The sequence below is a fragment of the Arachis hypogaea genome, chromosome 20, assembly GCF_003086295.3.
Source record: "Arachis hypogaea cultivar Tifrunner chromosome 20, arahy.Tifrunner.gnm2.J5K5, whole genome shotgun sequence".
Classification (NCBI taxonomy): domain Eukaryota; kingdom Viridiplantae; phylum Streptophyta; class Magnoliopsida; order Fabales; family Fabaceae; genus Arachis; species Arachis hypogaea.
Window position 1 is genome coordinate 102,175,907 of NC_092055.1, and position 16,751 is coordinate 102,192,657.

At 30.8% G+C, this 16,751-nt stretch overlaps 2 protein-coding genes and 1 long non-coding RNA gene across 17 annotated transcripts; 1 reads left to right on the top strand and 2 right to left on the bottom strand.

The window, feature by feature from the left end:
• Positions 1-5,511: 5,511 nt before the first annotated feature.
• Positions 5,512-7,566, bottom strand: LOC140183330 (probable ureide permease A3). 6 transcript variants are annotated; one of them, XM_072231671.1, is made up of 5 exons: positions 7,341-7,566; positions 6,993-7,130; positions 6,641-6,815; positions 6,104-6,123; positions 5,512-5,919 (listed from the first exon to the last, which is right to left on the bottom strand). In XM_072231671.1, the coding sequence occupies exons 2-5, from the start codon at positions 7,102-7,104 to the stop codon at positions 5,864-5,866; spliced, it is 363 nt and encodes a 120-aa protein (XP_072087772.1). In that variant the 5' UTR covers positions 7,105-7,130; positions 7,341-7,566; the 3' UTR covers positions 5,512-5,863. The 6 variants fall into 6 exon arrangements, with proteins under 6 accessions (XP_072087772.1, XP_072087771.1, XP_072087769.1 ...); XM_072231670.1 differs by having other exon boundaries at positions 5,512-5,922; XM_072231668.1 differs by having other exon boundaries at positions 5,512-5,925.
• Positions 7,389-9,785, bottom strand: LOC112783603 (uncharacterized). 10 transcript variants are annotated; one of them, XR_011879333.1, is made up of 6 exons: positions 9,380-9,785; positions 9,051-9,125; positions 8,870-8,935; positions 8,605-8,637; positions 8,324-8,453; positions 7,396-7,626 (listed from the first exon to the last, which is right to left on the bottom strand). XR_011879333.1 is itself a non-coding variant. In XM_025826627.2 (5 exons), exons 1-5 carry the CDS (start codon positions 9,638-9,640, stop codon positions 8,448-8,450), a joined length of 441 nt encoding a protein of 146 aa, XP_025682412.1. In that variant the 5' UTR covers positions 9,641-9,785; the 3' UTR covers positions 8,247-8,447. The 10 variants fall into 10 exon arrangements, 1 of the variants encoding a protein (XP_025682412.1); XR_011879338.1 differs by having other exon boundaries at positions 8,605-8,725; XR_011879336.1 differs by having other exon boundaries at positions 7,433-7,626; positions 8,398-8,453.
• Positions 9,786-13,286: 3,501 nt separating this feature from the next.
• On the top strand, positions 13,287-16,111 carry LOC140182598 (uncharacterized). Its single transcript, XR_011878520.1, has 6 exons — positions 13,287-13,948; positions 14,037-14,178; positions 14,401-15,188; positions 15,296-15,490; positions 15,621-15,723; positions 15,934-16,111. It is a non-coding gene; the product is annotated as an uncharacterized lncRNA (long non-coding RNA).
• Positions 16,112-16,751: the final 640 nt, after the last annotated feature.

The following is a 16,751-nucleotide window of genomic DNA, read 5'->3' on the forward strand; positions in this document are numbered from 1 at the left end:
AGACCCTGTAAAAATAAAATAACTAAAATAAAAAGATGAGTATAATAATTTCAATTTTTAATGAAAAAAATGCTAACAAAATTGATATTTGAAATTCTCAAAAATTATCTCATGGACAAAAAAAAAGAAATGTTAAGGATCAATTTTTTTTTATTAATATTAGCTAATATTTTAGTCAACATTTTATTTTATATTATTAAAATTTAGAATTTAGTCTTTTATTTAGTATTCAGAGTTGACTAAGTCTCGGTAAAATATAATTAATTTAGTTAGTCGTGTAGCATTCCTCCGAAATAAATTCATATCACAATATAAGATTTACATACTCTAGGATGAGTTTAAAAACAAGATTTTGGCAAAAATTTTTATAAACTTGTTTACAAGAATAAAATATGTCTATGTTCAACATTTTATATTTTCACAATAAATAGACTTATTTGGCAATCTTTTACGTAAATGACAAATATTTAAAAAGTTTACAAAGAGTTTAGACAATCGAATTTTGTTTGAATTTTTATTACACACTTTTTAAATAATTATTTAAATATTTTTATAAAGATTAAAGTAACAAGTATGTTAGAAAGGTAAGAAAGAGCAGTAGAAAAAAAGATTTGTATGTATTCAAATTGTGTGGAATGATACAATATAGAAGGGTATTTATAGGTGCTAAGAGAATCGAAATAATAAAGACATAATATCCTATAATAAATATTCAGAAATGCTAAATAATGTTAATTGATCTAATTGATCCTAATTATGCTCTAACATCCCCCCTCAAACTCAAGTGACAACTTGAGTTTAAAACTTATTTAAAACCGATAGAATGGATGTAGACGGAACTGTCAGAAGAAAGCGCAGACGGAACTGTCAGAAAGAAACGCAGATGGAACTGCCAGAAGGGAACGCAGATGAAACTGCTGGACGGGAACGCATATGGAACTACCGCAAGAGTGGCCAATTACTGAAAAACTGCTAAAAAGATGGCAAATTGACGGAAAACTACTCAAAAATGACAAAGTGTGAAGAGATGACAAGCTATTGGAAGGTGATGGAAAACATACGATTGCTCCATGAGAATAAGTAAGTAGTGAATGAGCTAATCGTTGAGGTGAGAAAGCATCAAAGCATTGACAAAAGAGAAGAAAAAAAATGGCACGGAAGAAAAATATGAAAAGTACGGTGATTTCACTAGAAGAAAATCAACCTATCCTCCTTAAGGAGGATACCATTGTTCTGATACCATGTTAGAAAAGGATAAGAGAGAGTAGTAGAAAAAAAATTGTGCGTGTATTCAAGTCATATGGAATGATACAATATAGAAAGATATTTATAGGTACTAAGAGAATTGAAATAATAAAGACGTAATATCCTATAATAAATATTCAAACATGCTAAATAATGCTAATTGATCTAATTGATTCTAATTATACTCTAACAAAGTAAATGCACGAGGATTTTAGCCTCAAACTAATTAGTCTTAAAAAAAAATACTAATTAGATCCTCAACGATAATAAACGGTAGACACGTTATGTCTTTTCGTTTGTAAATATTGCAAAATGAAACAGAATTTTTTTTGTTTTATTATCTACAATGACGTATCTCGTTATTGTCCATGAGCATGACAATGATATCATTTTGAACAGTGTGAAGCATTTGTTATTTTCTAAGTTTTCATGTAATTCTCGTCAATTGTTCTCTATTTACCACAAATCCTAATAAAACAGGTGAAGTTTTTCTTCAAAAATTATTATTTCCATGATAAGTCATTATACTTAATAAGCAACACGGTTAAATTTTACACGATGAATTGATAAAAGGACATAACGTGTTGGCTGTTGGTTATCATGGATGATTTTTTTTTTCTTCAAGTGCTAATTAGGCTTGTTTGGTGTAGCATTAGGAAGAATAAAATCACGTTTAAGTGCATTGAACATTTTCTGTTTATGTTTGGATACTTTTTCTGTTCTGAACGCAGAAGTAATTTTACGTCCTGACGTTCACGTGAAGCTATAAGTGTGTGTTTGGATTCAAGTTTGCAAACGGGAGTTTTGATTTTTCAAATTTGATTTTGATGAAATGTAAGTTTGTGTAACATAATTTACTTATGTTTAGTAATTTTTATATCAAAATGAATTATAGTAAAATAAATGTTATTTGGATTACACTACTCAAAGTCACTTTTACATGAAAAATAACTAAAATAGACATGAATTCAAATAATATTTTTATATTATCTTATCATTTTATTTTAGATATTTAAATAAATCTTGTTAATCAATTTTATAGTAAAAATTAATATTTACTTATTAAATAAAAAATAACATAAAAATTGATACTTTATATCAAAAATTAAAATAATATATGAATAAACGTATAGTTTAACATGTTAGTGTAAATAAATATTAAATTAAAGGATAAAATACCAATAAAGTACATAAAAGATAATATAATATGTTATACAAATTAAATACATAAGAACGCCATTATTTTTACTATATGTAATTAATAATTTAATCCCTAATCAAGTCTCAAACACGGTCCATTTTTATAGAAGAGCTAATAGTTAAAGTTTGATAAGAACTTTCACCGACATGACTATCATCTTCATAAAAAATATTTGCATATTTATATTGATTGAATTCAGTATTGTTTTAGAATGTCTTCTAATAAAATTATACGTAGCCTTGATTGCACACAATATCTGAACTTGAGTTTCAATTTTGAACTTGACATATGTCGCAAGATAGCAAATCTATTTTTTCACACTCCAAAAGTTCTCTCTATTTTTCATCTTAAGCTTAAGTGATGATAATTGAACACTTCGTTATGATTTGTAAATCCAGAGAAATGCTTAAAATCTATAAGATGATAGCGCTCACATTTATATGGATCAATATATTCTTTTGGTGTTGGATAATCTGTATCTACCAAATAATATTTACCTAATAAACAATAAAATTAATTATATATCATGTGATAACCAAGTAAATATAGCTCACTTGTAAGAATATGATAAAAACTAACTTGGAGAAGGATGTAAAAAATTCATATTTGGAGTTGTAATAGTATTGTTGACTATACGTGCATCATGTGCAGTGCCTTCTCATCTAGGTAATGCAAAACTAAAACACATGTTCCAACCACATACGACCATTATATTTTGTGTTGGATATCCTTTTCTTCCAATAAATTTGGATTGTTTACTTAGCTAACTACACATGGAATATGAGAATCATCAATTACTCATATAGCATTTTTTAAAATTGGCCAATATCATTGGTCATTTCTTATTTTTTTCTATGAACATTCAAAAACCTTGGATCAGATGGCTTAATATATTTAATAGACAACCTCAAGCAAGTAACCAAAGCAAGTAACCAATACCTCATGAAAATTTTTACTTAGTGTCTCTCCAAAGTGTTAAAATCTTTCTTGTATCATTTTATTACCTATTCCATGACCAACTGTGTTTAAGAACATTGCAACCATCACTTGAACTTCCATATGCTTTGTGCATTTTAGGCCATGTTTAACTAATTCATCAAAAAATTGAACAAAAACATATTTTTTCATCCGAAATATTTCATAACAACGAATGCTATGGGCACATAGAATTTCTTATGCCCATGAATGACCTGTTTGTTCACTAGTCCTACATGGTTATTTCTATAAATAATTGACTGCATATTGACCAATCAATGCACTAATATTTTCAATTTCATCTGTATCTTCTTCTATAGTAGAAAGTAATTTTCATTCCTCATTTTGTTCTTTTTCAGTATTTTCAAACAAATGCTCCTTATTCATTTTAAATTAATTAACTCTTATTAAGTCTTACATGAAAACATAAATAAATTCTTATAAACATAACAATATTAAAGTAAGCAATAAATAGTATACAATAAGAATAATAATTAAGTACGATAAGCAACATATTAGAAGACAATAATAGATAAACAACACACATTTTTTTCTATTATTTTATTGTTGCATGACAAAAATTTATGGCCAAATTAAAATGGAGTACAATAATAACTTAATTAGTTTTGCATGAATAGTAGTGAATTATAAGCTACATGTTTGAACCAATCCAATAATCTTTTCTCATACCTTTTAAGGACATAAATATTTTCAACAGGCTTAAACATCATTAGTTGACAACATGTATGAAAATTGAAATGACTAATAATAGCTTCTATCTTTTGAATCTCAACCATTACTTTCCCAATAGATGCATAAGGTACTACAAATATGGACATAATAGTTGAGCGTGATTCAAATACCAAAACAATTTACTTATTGCATTTGTAAATTACTTTGAGGCAGGAGCTTTAGAATTTTTGTTGTTGTTTCACAAATCACGTCTATTTTTCTTTTTTCACTACACTTTTGACTATTATTTTTTTGAGAAGAACTATGATTTATATGTTGAAATTTAGTATTAACTCCCACACTAGCACCTATACCTTTTTCACTATCTCTAAAACCTTCCTCTATATCAAGATGACTTTCCACAAAGTATGGCCTATATCTATCACCATCTTCTTTTATGCTATCGGGTAACATCTCAGATGAGAGAGCCCAAGTAAATTTGTCATTGGTCATAACATCTTTGAATAATATAGTTAACTCATCCTTAAAAAGAAGTCTTTTATTTCTGAATTTTTCATATAAAGGATTTTTCTGCATGTATACAACTAATCAACACAATACTCATTTCAAAAACATAAAACATAACTCATTACAAAAAAATAAAACAAAACAACACTCATTACACTTAAAATTTTTGTTTTAACAACAAGGTACTACATACTAATTGTTTGCTTTTCCACCATTTATTTGGTACATCAACAGTGTGTTTAGTATAATTCTATCCTAAATTCATTTCTTTGTAAAAAAACTTGTACCATTGTGACCATTTCTTCTTAAAATTGTTCCATTTATTTTTTAATCGACTATTATCATATTGTCTTCTAGTTTTTACATTAAATTAAGTTAAAGTATCTTTTCAACCTTCCTTTGTAAGGGTGATTTTATTGCTTTGCTGTTTAGCAACTTAATCCAAGCATGATTGGATAAATTTTTAGTGGTGTCTATCACAACTAGAAAATGGATTAATACAGACAGATTTAGTCTTTTATTATAGACGGATTTTTAGTTACCGACGAATTTTATTCCTCTGTAAAAGCCTACTCGTTGGAAATTATTTACCGATGGATTTTTACTCTGTAAATTTTCCATCCATTTCCTTGAGACGACAACCTTTCTGACGGATTTTTCGTCGGTAATTACAGACGGATTTTCCGGCGGATTTTCCGTCTGTAATTTGAACCTTGGAAAATCATCCCACACTCTAATTACAGACAGAAAATCTGTCTGTAAATCCGTCAGTAAGGTAAAATAGAATTTTTTTTAGATTTTTCCATTGCAAAATAAACTTATTTTCATATAAAATAAATATAAATTTAATAAATAAAAATTTTTATTGATGAAATAGAAAAACACACCAGTGAGTACAAAGCACTTTCTTTATAATAAGAAGCAATTATTTCCATGCAATAATACAATCTGAATACATTAGATGACAAGTAACTACTAAAAGCGCTTTCTTTATAATAAGAAGCAATTATTTCCATGCAATAATACAATCTGAATACATTAGATGACAAGTAACTACTAGTGGACTCATCAGGATTCAATATCCTAATTTATTGATAGCTTCATTCTTTCTTGAGCCTCTTAGTGATGGTGGCAATATACTTGCCTTGGTGGAATGCTTGCTCCAATTCAAGTTTAGTTGGTTGTCTTGATCCATCACCACCAGTATAAGTTTGGACACCGTATGGACTGCCACCCTTCACTTCATTCATCTTGAACATGCCGCTGCCGAATGTATATCCGATTGAGGCAGTCTATCTCTGCTTCTAATTCAGTAAAAAATTAATTAAGACCAATGAGGCAACAAAATATTTCATATGGGTTTTACTAAAATATTGGTTTTACTGTAAGAATAGCAGTAGGATAGGTAGAAGTTTAGGATCTTATCAAAAATTTAATAATCCCCAAGAAGATAGCAAATTACACCTTATCTGAGCTTCTTACCTCCCTCTGTGAAAGAGTCCCTGGGAAAAGAAGAGAATTTGCTCATTAGATTCGCATTATGCTAATCATTACATGGAAAAAGAAATGCTGAACTGAAACAATAGAACTAGAACTGATGGATGCTAATACTAGCAAAGAAAATATGTTGAAGAGTACAAACAATGAACATGGAATTTGTCAAATAGTAGTCATTTAGAAACCAAAATACGTTGAAGAGTACAAACAATGAACATTAATTGATTTAGTTGACTAGGTTTTTAATACACTGTAACAATTGCTTTCACAAATTTAGATTATTGTACATAATCACTACTAAGTTCCCAAAGCATAGGCATTTGGTAATTTTGTTTCCAAAGAGAAGCTAAAATAGAGGCTTTGATAATAATTTCCTTAAGGCAATGGTGCACAAGGATGAAATGAAGTACAAGGTCAAAATCAAGATGCAATTATACTCAGTCATTAAAGGAGCAACTATCTAACGTCTATAATCAATAGTCATGTTCACGTATCAAATTAATTGTAACTAACAACACATACACTGATCCAGCGTTATAATCACTTGATAAATTGCTGAGTTTGACTTTATTATCAGCAGTATTTGAAGAATGAACAGCAGAACCTAGACAAACTGCAATCAGAAAGCAACCAACTCCAGGAAAAAGAATCTCAGCTCTATTAATTTTTCCATCCAAAAAGTAATTCAATCTTGTGCCTGTCAAAAATGGAACAATATAGTGCAGCAAAATTTCAGTGAGAAAGCAAGCTAACAAAGTAACAATTATTGCAAGTAACATAAGATCGTAGCATAAGCACACTCATCCTGACACAGTATGTTCAACTGCATTATTCTGAATATGTTATAATTTTTGTGTGATCAGTTAATTTATACCTATAACAACAGTTATGCTTGCAGTGATAACTTCAGTAACTGACAACCCAACAAAAGCAAAAGCATATTGCGAGGCCAGATTTCCAAGGCTTAGGACCACACCACCCCCCATTGCAAACAGAACAGAGGGCAATTATCCTGCACATAAGCAAATTATTGAACCAATTGTAGGCAATAACACATAATGAAGCTAAGCATGCGGTTAATGTGTATGTATTACTAAAATATGAAGAATTAGAATATGAGCTTTGTTAGTGTGTAACTATCAGGGATCCAAAACATAGAGCTTTTGGAAAATCTGGAACATTCAAGGACGTAGATTTTACAAAGCCATTTTTTAAGACTCACCTGAGCAAGTTGAGCTAAAAAATTTGGCTCACTTGGTGTGCTCTTGCCTATCTCACCAACTATGAATGCAATGAAAAGAGCAGCAAAGAAATTGGTGAGCGAGTAATTAAGATAAGTATGCTAAGGAAGACGCCCTCGCCTCTCTAACAAAGTCAAGATAGCAAGCCATGTCCCCAAGAAGAAAAGGGCTAAAAGCATGCAAACTATGGCACCCGCCTTGCTCTCCAACAAGTACATTTCCAAATCCGTACACAAATTGCTTTCAGAATTTAAGGTAATCGAAATCCTGAAAAAAAAAAGGCAGCGAAATTCAATTATACTTCAAAAGAATAACAAAATGATAAAATAATATAATTTTTCTAGTATTAAAGATATATATACATATATATACATATATGTATGTATACTTGCTATAGATACATATATTGCATGTGCATCTGCATATATACTGATGTTAATTAGCATAGAGAAGTGTCATGCATATGAATCAACTTAATGCATGAATTGTATGTTTTGTAAGTGAAATATGTTGTAGCAATATATAATTCCTAATTCAATTCAGATGTACAAATAATACTAATAGCAATTAATGAAGTATAGTATAAGTTATATGAATAAGACACACAAGGTAGAAAATAGAATTATCTTCAAAATATATAGATAAAATATTAATTAAGATTCGTTCTATGCAACTAATGTCAATTAGAAATTGTTCTTATTAGCCCAAAAGGAACACCTTTCCAAAGAAGAGAATTGAATTGAAGTGGACAGTCACACAATTTAGATCCTAATTAAGGGATTAAACCAAAAAATAATCCATTAAAACACCACAGATAGTGGAAGCAACGCCGTTAAAAAAGCATGAAAAAGTAGCATTAGAGAAAATTTTGTAAAAAGCTTTTGTCATTTGGCTATAACTATTTGTAAAAACAACTTTTGAAGCGCTCCAGCTACGAAAAGCTCAACTTGCTATATATCCAAACCGTAAAGGAAACAAGAAGCCGCATCTGAACTTAAATTCTGAGTTTTAACCCCGTAGTTCTTCCATGAAGCATACTTGTGGAATAGATAGACCAAGATTCTGATTGCTGAGTTCCACACATAAATTCAATTCTACAAAATCAGTTTATGAATTTTCAAATAAGTAATATATATGCTCAAAAAGCAAATTTTATTGTCATATGATTCAGGAAATTAAATTCTACTGAAACAAAATTGAGTTAGAAACTCAGAAGCAAAATGAAAAAATGGAAGAGAAACTCACCTTCTCTTCTTCTTTGGAGGCAGAGATCAAAATCTAGAAACAGGGAAAAGATTGAAACTTCAAAGTCAAAACCAACCAAAATTTGAAACTGCCATTGACCAAACCACAACTTAGTCGTTTACTGTGACATGCAACAAGAAAAGGTTCAATTTTGATGATACCATATCCACCATGCAATAAATGAAATTTTTTACTCCGAACTACAACCACAACATCAAACACTTCTTAAAGGCATGAAAATAATCAAGAACAAAAAGAACCATACACATGAGATGCAATCGAAAGCTTCTTGCTGTTGTTCAAAAGCTACTGCTGCATCATCTTTTAGATTCTGACAAAGAAAAGAAGATAGCTATAACTTTCGAATAACAGAGTACACCATGTATATATATATATAGATATTAATCTAACTATGGAAAGAAATGCATGCTTTCTTCAAAAATTACCTGAATTTCCACACGAAGGGCTGTGATTTCCTCATCTCTCCCATCCTGTGTTTGTTTGCCAGCCTTGAGAGCAGCCTGTGACAATAAATAAATAAAAAAAATTGAGTATTCCACAAAATTCTGTCTCTCAATATAATTGAGTATTCCATGAAGGGATGTGATTTCCTCAGTTTATATTTCTGCCACATATAATATGATTAATATCCAGCTGCAAAATAAAACCCTAAATTATTTTGAGAAGATAGAATCTGCAAAGAAAAATTGATAAACCTAAAATTGGCACAGAAAAATTGAGCCCTAAGCAACAGAATCATAAAATCAGAGTATACCTCTTTATAGCCGTGGAGTGTTGTCCGGGGGAGCCTGGTGGTTGCTCCGAGGAGAATCTCACGGATGACGATGTTGGACACGGTGGCGAAGAGGTGGAAGAAAAATGCCGATGGTGGCCAAAGAGAAGGAGAAGCACGTGGGGACGAGGGGGAGGCTCCGGGAGCGAAATTGGCGGAGGTGTATGAAGCGAAGGGGTAGGAAAAGGAGCACGAGGAGGGTGGCGTCTGGTTTCTGGAGGAAGGTGAAGCCACAACGGCCATTGTTGAATTGATTCGAATTAGATGTGACTGAAACTCGTGCGATGAGGAGACGCGACGCAAGCGGCGGCGCCAGCGGCGGAAGAAGAAGCTCGTGGAAGGAGAGAGGAAGGAGCTCGTTTTAGTTGAGTGGAGTGTGATAGCTCGAAAGAGTGGGGTAGAATTAGGTTTAATCTAATATTTTTCGATGGAAAATTTTAAATTACAGACAGATTTTTCGTCTGTAATAATTTAATAAAACGCAACGTTTTGTCTATTTAATGACAGATGGATTTTCCGTCTGTAACTATTTTCCACGAAAAAAATTAATTTTTTCGAGAGAATTATAGATGGATTCTCTTTTCCGTTTGTAATTTATGCTAATTCATTTTTTTGGTTTTCCGACAAAAAATCCCTCTAAAATTTCGTCTGTATTTCTGTGGCTTAAAATCTGTCGAAAATATCCGTCTATAATAATTAATTTTCTAGTAGTGCATGTTCCATGTTGCTTTTGCCTTCTGAGATTCATTGTTACTCATTATTTTATTATAAAAAATATAAATTTTAGATATATACATAAGAATAATTCATCAAATATATATATATATATATATATATATATATATATATTAATTTTAAGTATTAATTTAGTATTCTTTCTATATTGTACTCTTATCCTAGTACTCTTGATAATGTTATTCTTAATGTTATTTTAGACCCTAACTTTTCATTAGTTATAATTTCATTAGTTATGGTTAATTTTTTATTTAATTTGTCATTTCTAATAAAATAAGATGAATAATTCATATTATAAAAAAATACAATAATAATTTAACACCCTTATTACCAGAATGTCACGCCTCTTGCTGCGCCACTCTGATAGCGAGGATATTACGACGAATTCTATATACTATAATAAAATAAGAGCCTTTAACTCGAAACTATATCGTTATTTTCTTTGAAAAATCGAAAATATTTTTTCTTTTAAAAAATATACATAGATACAAATCACAACACTTTAGATATGGATATATATATACAAGACTTTTTATACAAGTAACTATAAATATTACATACGTACATATCATTACAATCACGACTCTTATCCCTCTTACAAAAATATAAGAATAAAGGCGAGGGAAAAACTATAACTATATATACAACTAGGTGTGCAGAAAAAAACTTCATAAGCTACCTCGTCCGTCCTGAAAAGAGAAATCTGTAGGGGTGAGAACCTAACCACACAGTCTCACCAGAAGAGTTTCAGAATTGTCATAAGAAGATATATAAAAGAAAGTCATCTTCAACCGCAGTGATCATCGCTCATCTTATGAACAATTTCAAAAATCAACAATTACTTATCAAAAATCCAAATTTATATTTTAAATTTATAAAAGCCAATCAAACATAATATCCAAAAGGTTTCACTACATACCAAAGAACCATTCTCACCAAAACTTACCAAGACATATAACCTACCTAATTACGGCCTCCGGCTCAAACATAATTAAATCACGGCCTCCGACCCAACATATAATCAAATCACGACCTCCGGTCCAATATATAATTAAATCACGATAATATGAACCAAGCAGTCACAATCACAAGTAATGAAGTTCAAACGCAATCAAGAGCAATTATAGCAAACATGGCAATTAGCAGGTAAACAAAAATATTCACATAGGCAAACCAAAGACAATTAAGCACACCCAAACAATGGTAAATAAATGCAGTATGATGAATGCCTGTCTTACTGGCCATGAGTTCACTCAGTTAAATTGCCAGAACCCTGTTAGAATAAATTATTTTATAATCTAGATCATCCATATTGAATTACCAAAAAATATATATCATAGTGCGGAAGCGTACATTTACTCATAGAAATTAGAAATTAGAAATTAACGAAAGAGTTATCTCAGTCTTCCTTAACCAAAACCTTCTGTATCCCTAATAGGGCGGCTGAATTGTAACTCCTCTGATGGAAAAAGAATTACTGAGGCGGCTTTAGTAATACCTGAGCGAGTCCCCACACTTCATACAACTGTACCAGCAAGTGAACTGGGTCCACTACAAGAAAATGGAGTATTTGTAAAAAAAAATTTGTATCAAATTTAAAATTGTTACAAATTATGGTTTTTTGGTAACAATAATTAGTTATTGTTACAAAATAAGAATATTTTGTAACAACAAAAAATTTGTTACAAAACATTTCAATATTTTGTAACAACATGATTTTTTTTTGTTACAAATTATGTTGGCTTTCGTATCGAATTGTTGTTTTGTTGCAAAATATTATAATGTTTTGTTGCAAAATATTATAATGTTTTGTAACAAAAGATTATATTGTTGCAAAAATTAAAATATTTTACAACAAAATATCTATTTGTTTCAAAAGGTCTAAATATTTTGTAACAAAAAATTAATTTGTCACAAAATACAATATTTTTGTAACAAGTTATTTATTTGTCACAAAATTCAAAGATTTTTTTGTAACTAATAAATTTTTTTTAACATATTAAATGTAAGACTTTGAATTTTTGAAAATTAACATAATGAGTTATTTATGATTTATTATATTTATTTAAGATTTTATATTAAAAAATTATTTTACTAAAAATATTTAAGTCAAATTAATGATATTTTAAGTTTAAAATTCTTTTAAAAATTAAATAATAAATCATTTAAACAGAATTTTTTTAGTTATAATTTAAAGTTTTAGTAGCTAAAAAAATATAAAAAATTTATATGATTTGATTTAAATATTTGAGATTTTTAAATTCTATACTTTAAATTTTATGAAAAAAAATTAATTTAAGTATCTCCAATTTTATTTTAATTAGTGTTTATTTAAAAATAATTTATAAATTAATAATAAAATGATATTTTGAAAATAATTAATTTAATTATCTCTAATTCTTAAAATCAGAACATTTATTAAAAAGTAATTTCAAAATTTATAATTAAATAATATTTTTACATAATTATTATTAAAGATATTATTATGAATTAATTTTAATTTATTTATTCATTAAAAATTTTATTTTTATAAACTATTTTATTAAAAGTAACTAAACTAAATTTTGATAATTAAACTAAAAATTTTATTTAAGTTTAAAATTATTGAACAATTTTTTATATTTAAAATGACCTAACCAGTTAACCCTTTCACAGCCACCAGTGTAAACCCAAAATTTTTAAAAAATCTTATTATGAGCTAATCTCAAGTTTATTTATTTATTAAGAACTTTATTTTTAGAAATTATTTTATAAAAAATAATTAAATTCCAGTTTTAATAATTAAAATATAAATTTTATTTAATTTTATAATTATCAAATTATTTTCTATATTTAAATTATAAAATTTAGTAATTATAAAATAATAAGAATTTTATAGATTTGATTTAAGTAATAGAGATTTTAGAATTTAATATTTTAAATTTTATTAATAAAAATTAATTAATCATATTATTGTATATTTTAAATTAAAATACTTAATTAAAAGCCAACTAGTAAATTGATAAGTAATAGTATTCTTAAAAGCAATTTTTAAAATTTATTTAGGTTTTAAATAAATATTCTATCCCCAAATCAAAAAATCTAACCCTAATTCCCAATTTAATTTTACCCTAAATTCCTAAATCATTTTTAAACAAACAAATCCTAACCCATTTAACCTAACCCTAACCGCCTTGCAACCTCCCCCCAAACCTCAACACTACCCTCACCTTTCTCCTTCAGCAGCACAACACACACACACACACTCTGAAACAGAAAGAAATAAGAAATGGAAATAAGGAAAGGGATGAGAGCAGAGGGGGATCCGAGAGAGAGGAAGAAAGCGTCGGGGGAGGAGCTGTCCGCACCGCCATCACGCGTCACCGCCGCCGAGCCTTGTCGCCGTCGCCACTGGGGCCACCGAGCCTCGTCGTCGTCACTGGGGCCACCGAGCCGTCACTGTCACTATTGGGTCGTCATCGCCGTCAGTTCCATCGAGAGGAGAGTTCGCGCGAGAGGGAGGTGACGTCGAGAGAGAGAGCTGCGCGAGGAAGGGGAGTTCTGTCCAACCGTCGCCGCCACTGTCGCGAGTTGGGGGTTGTGCCGCCGAAGCTCCGTCGCCATCCATGGAGTCGTAGGTGTGCATCGCTATCGAGAGGAAGAGCGCCACGCTGAGGGAGAACCAACTGGAGAGAGGAAGAGGCGTCGCGTCTGCTGCGAGCCTGCCATCGTCACCCTCATCGCGACTTGTCACCACCGCTGTGAGCCTCTTCTCCTGCCATTCAAGGAGCTGTGCTCCGTCGCCGTTTTGCCACCGTTGAAGCCGCCATCTCCTTGGTAAGCTTTAGCCCTGTTCTGGTTTTTTCTCATTGTCGGTCAAAATCCTGGTTACTATAAGAGTTGTTGCTGAGATTGTTTGTGCCAGGGATTATTTATCGTGAGTTGCTCCATCGTACGCCACCGTCGGAGCCATCATTCCGCTGTTGCCCCCTTGCTCTGAGCCGTTCCATTGCTACAGCAAGTGTTGTTATTGTGGCTACTCGATTTAGTCGCACCTCTTTAGTATGGTAAGCTATTCCTTGATTCAGTTTTGAACTTTAGTATGGTAAGCTATTTGATGGATTGCTGCTGGTTGTTGACTTTTTTATTTCATTGTTGCTGCCTTGCTGGTTGTTCAGTTGAAGTACTGAAACTGCTTCTGTTTTGTTTGGTTTGCTTTTGTTCTGTTGAATTACTGAAACTGCTTCTGCTTGTGCTGCTCCTCTGCTCCTCTGGTCCCTGGTCCCTAGTCCTCTGCCTCTACTGGTCTAGTTCATTTCGGCTGTTCTTCCTCCCCGGTAGTTCTTGGCGTTGTCGTTCCCTAGTTGCTGTGTGTCGCTTGGTTGCTGGTTTTTGGTTCATCTCGGCTGTTCTTCCTCTACAGCTGTTCTTTTTTCTTATTTTAATTCGTCTTATGTTTTTCCTATAGCAGCTTTTTTATAGTGTTAGAAATAGTTAGAGCATAGCATCCATTGTTGGAAGCAAACAAAGAATTGGTGGAAGTGCACCCAGCTTAAGAAAAATCTGCGCCTCACTTACCCATGCAAAAAGGAGCCAACGCCAAGTAAGGTTTTCCCTGTCTTTTTGTGAGACTGTGTTTTATTTTTTCCCACTGTTGGCGAACTGATCATTGGAGAGATGATTTAATTGGCTATCTTTATATGCTTGATAGTTGAGTATTTGCTTCCTCATATATATGAAAGATGATAATATAGAGGGAATATATGATACTTTGAAAGAGTGTGCTGTCATTAGCAAATCAGCAGGGGGAATTGGTGTTTTTGTTCACAATATCTGTGCCACTGGCAGCTACATACGTGGAACAAATGGGACATCCAATGGTATTAACCAAAGGGGAGGCAAGAGGAAAGGTAATAGTTTATCCATGTTATATAACTTCCATTTCTAACTGTGTTAATAATGTTACGTTTGTAGGAAGAGCATCGTGCGAGAGATCTATTTTACGCACTTTGGGTGCCTGATCTCTTTATGGAAACAAATACAACTATTGCTTTTATGAATAGAATGTTTCAATGAGGTATAGGTTTGAATTTGTATCCCCTTTGTCTGCAAAAGATAAGGACTGAATCTTATGTCTAAATTTTTAAATGTTTTCTACTGCTTATTTTGTTTTTTTACATCTAGGTTTCTAGTGGTGGACTGGATGAGTCTATTTTACTAATTAAGAGCTGTCAACAATTCTCACATTATCCTTGTTACAACTTACACGACGAGATATTTCAAAAGTTCAATTTTGATACGAAATGGGCTGTCAGACTTATATCAAAGATTACAAATGATGAGGATATCCCAATTAAGGGTGATGCCATTGTGAAGCAGGTTATAATCTATTTATTAACATTATCATTCATTAGGATATATTTGATTTTGGAAAGAGGGAAGATGTCTGAACCTGTGCTTTTTTACTCATCTTCTCATATAATGACAATTCTTCTTTCATGATACACAGTGGAATCATCACATATGTACAACTATTGGGTTGCAAATCAATGCAGAAAAAGTTCTTCTTCAGCATAAGAAAGAGCCTAGTTGAATTTGATGAAGTATTGGAGGTATGTTATGAGGAGACATTTTAAAGACATAATTGGTTAAGTAATTACTTTGTAGCTTGTTGTCATAATATTCTTGGTTGATTCAAATTGGTGAACGTCTGTTTTGCCAAATTAGGCTTATTATTATTTTTGAATAAAAGTGAATAGAAAAAATTGTAATTAGTGTTATATCTTGTTTCTAATTTTTGTTTTGATTTTTCTCATTTACAGGAGTGCAAAAATAGTGACAACATGCTACCTAAAGGATTCAAGAATATTTTGATTTATAGAGACACTAATTTATGTTAGAACTTTTAACTTTTGGTTGAACTAGTGCAAGACATATAACTTGTAGAACTAATCAATGTACTCACTAATATTATTTTGTTTTCAAGCAATTTTAGCTAAATGAGACATGTTTGAATTATGTATGTTTTTACATATTATATAAATGTAGACTTGCTTAGTAAAATAGTTAATATATTAGTTAATTAAAAAAATAATTTAGTAAATTATGCATACAATTTGTATTAAAAAAATTGTTACAAAATAATTATTTTGCTTTTGTAACTAAAGAAAAAAAATGTTACAAAATCAAGTTACATTTTGTAACAAAATTTTATGATAGGAAAAAATAGATTGTCACCAAAAATACTTTGAAGATCAAAATTTGTTACCACTTTTGTAACGACTTCTGATTTTTTGTATCAGAAAAATTTGTTACAAAATATCACTTTGAATTGTAACAGTTTCTTTTTTGTTACAAAAACTTTTTGTAACGGGACATATTGCAATGGCCCTTTTTTTTGTTACAAAATCTTTTTGTTTCAAAATTTCGATTTTTTGTAACAATTTTTTTTGTTACAAATATTACTTTTTCTTGTAGTGGTCGTCCAATTAATACCTGAGCGAGTCAAGGTCGATCCCACGAGGATTGTGGTTTGAAGCAAGCTATGGTTATCTTGCAGATCTTAGTCAGGCAGATAGAGGAGTTATTGGCATAGTTGTCAGAACCGGCGTTCGACCGAAAATCTGGTAAACCGGACCTA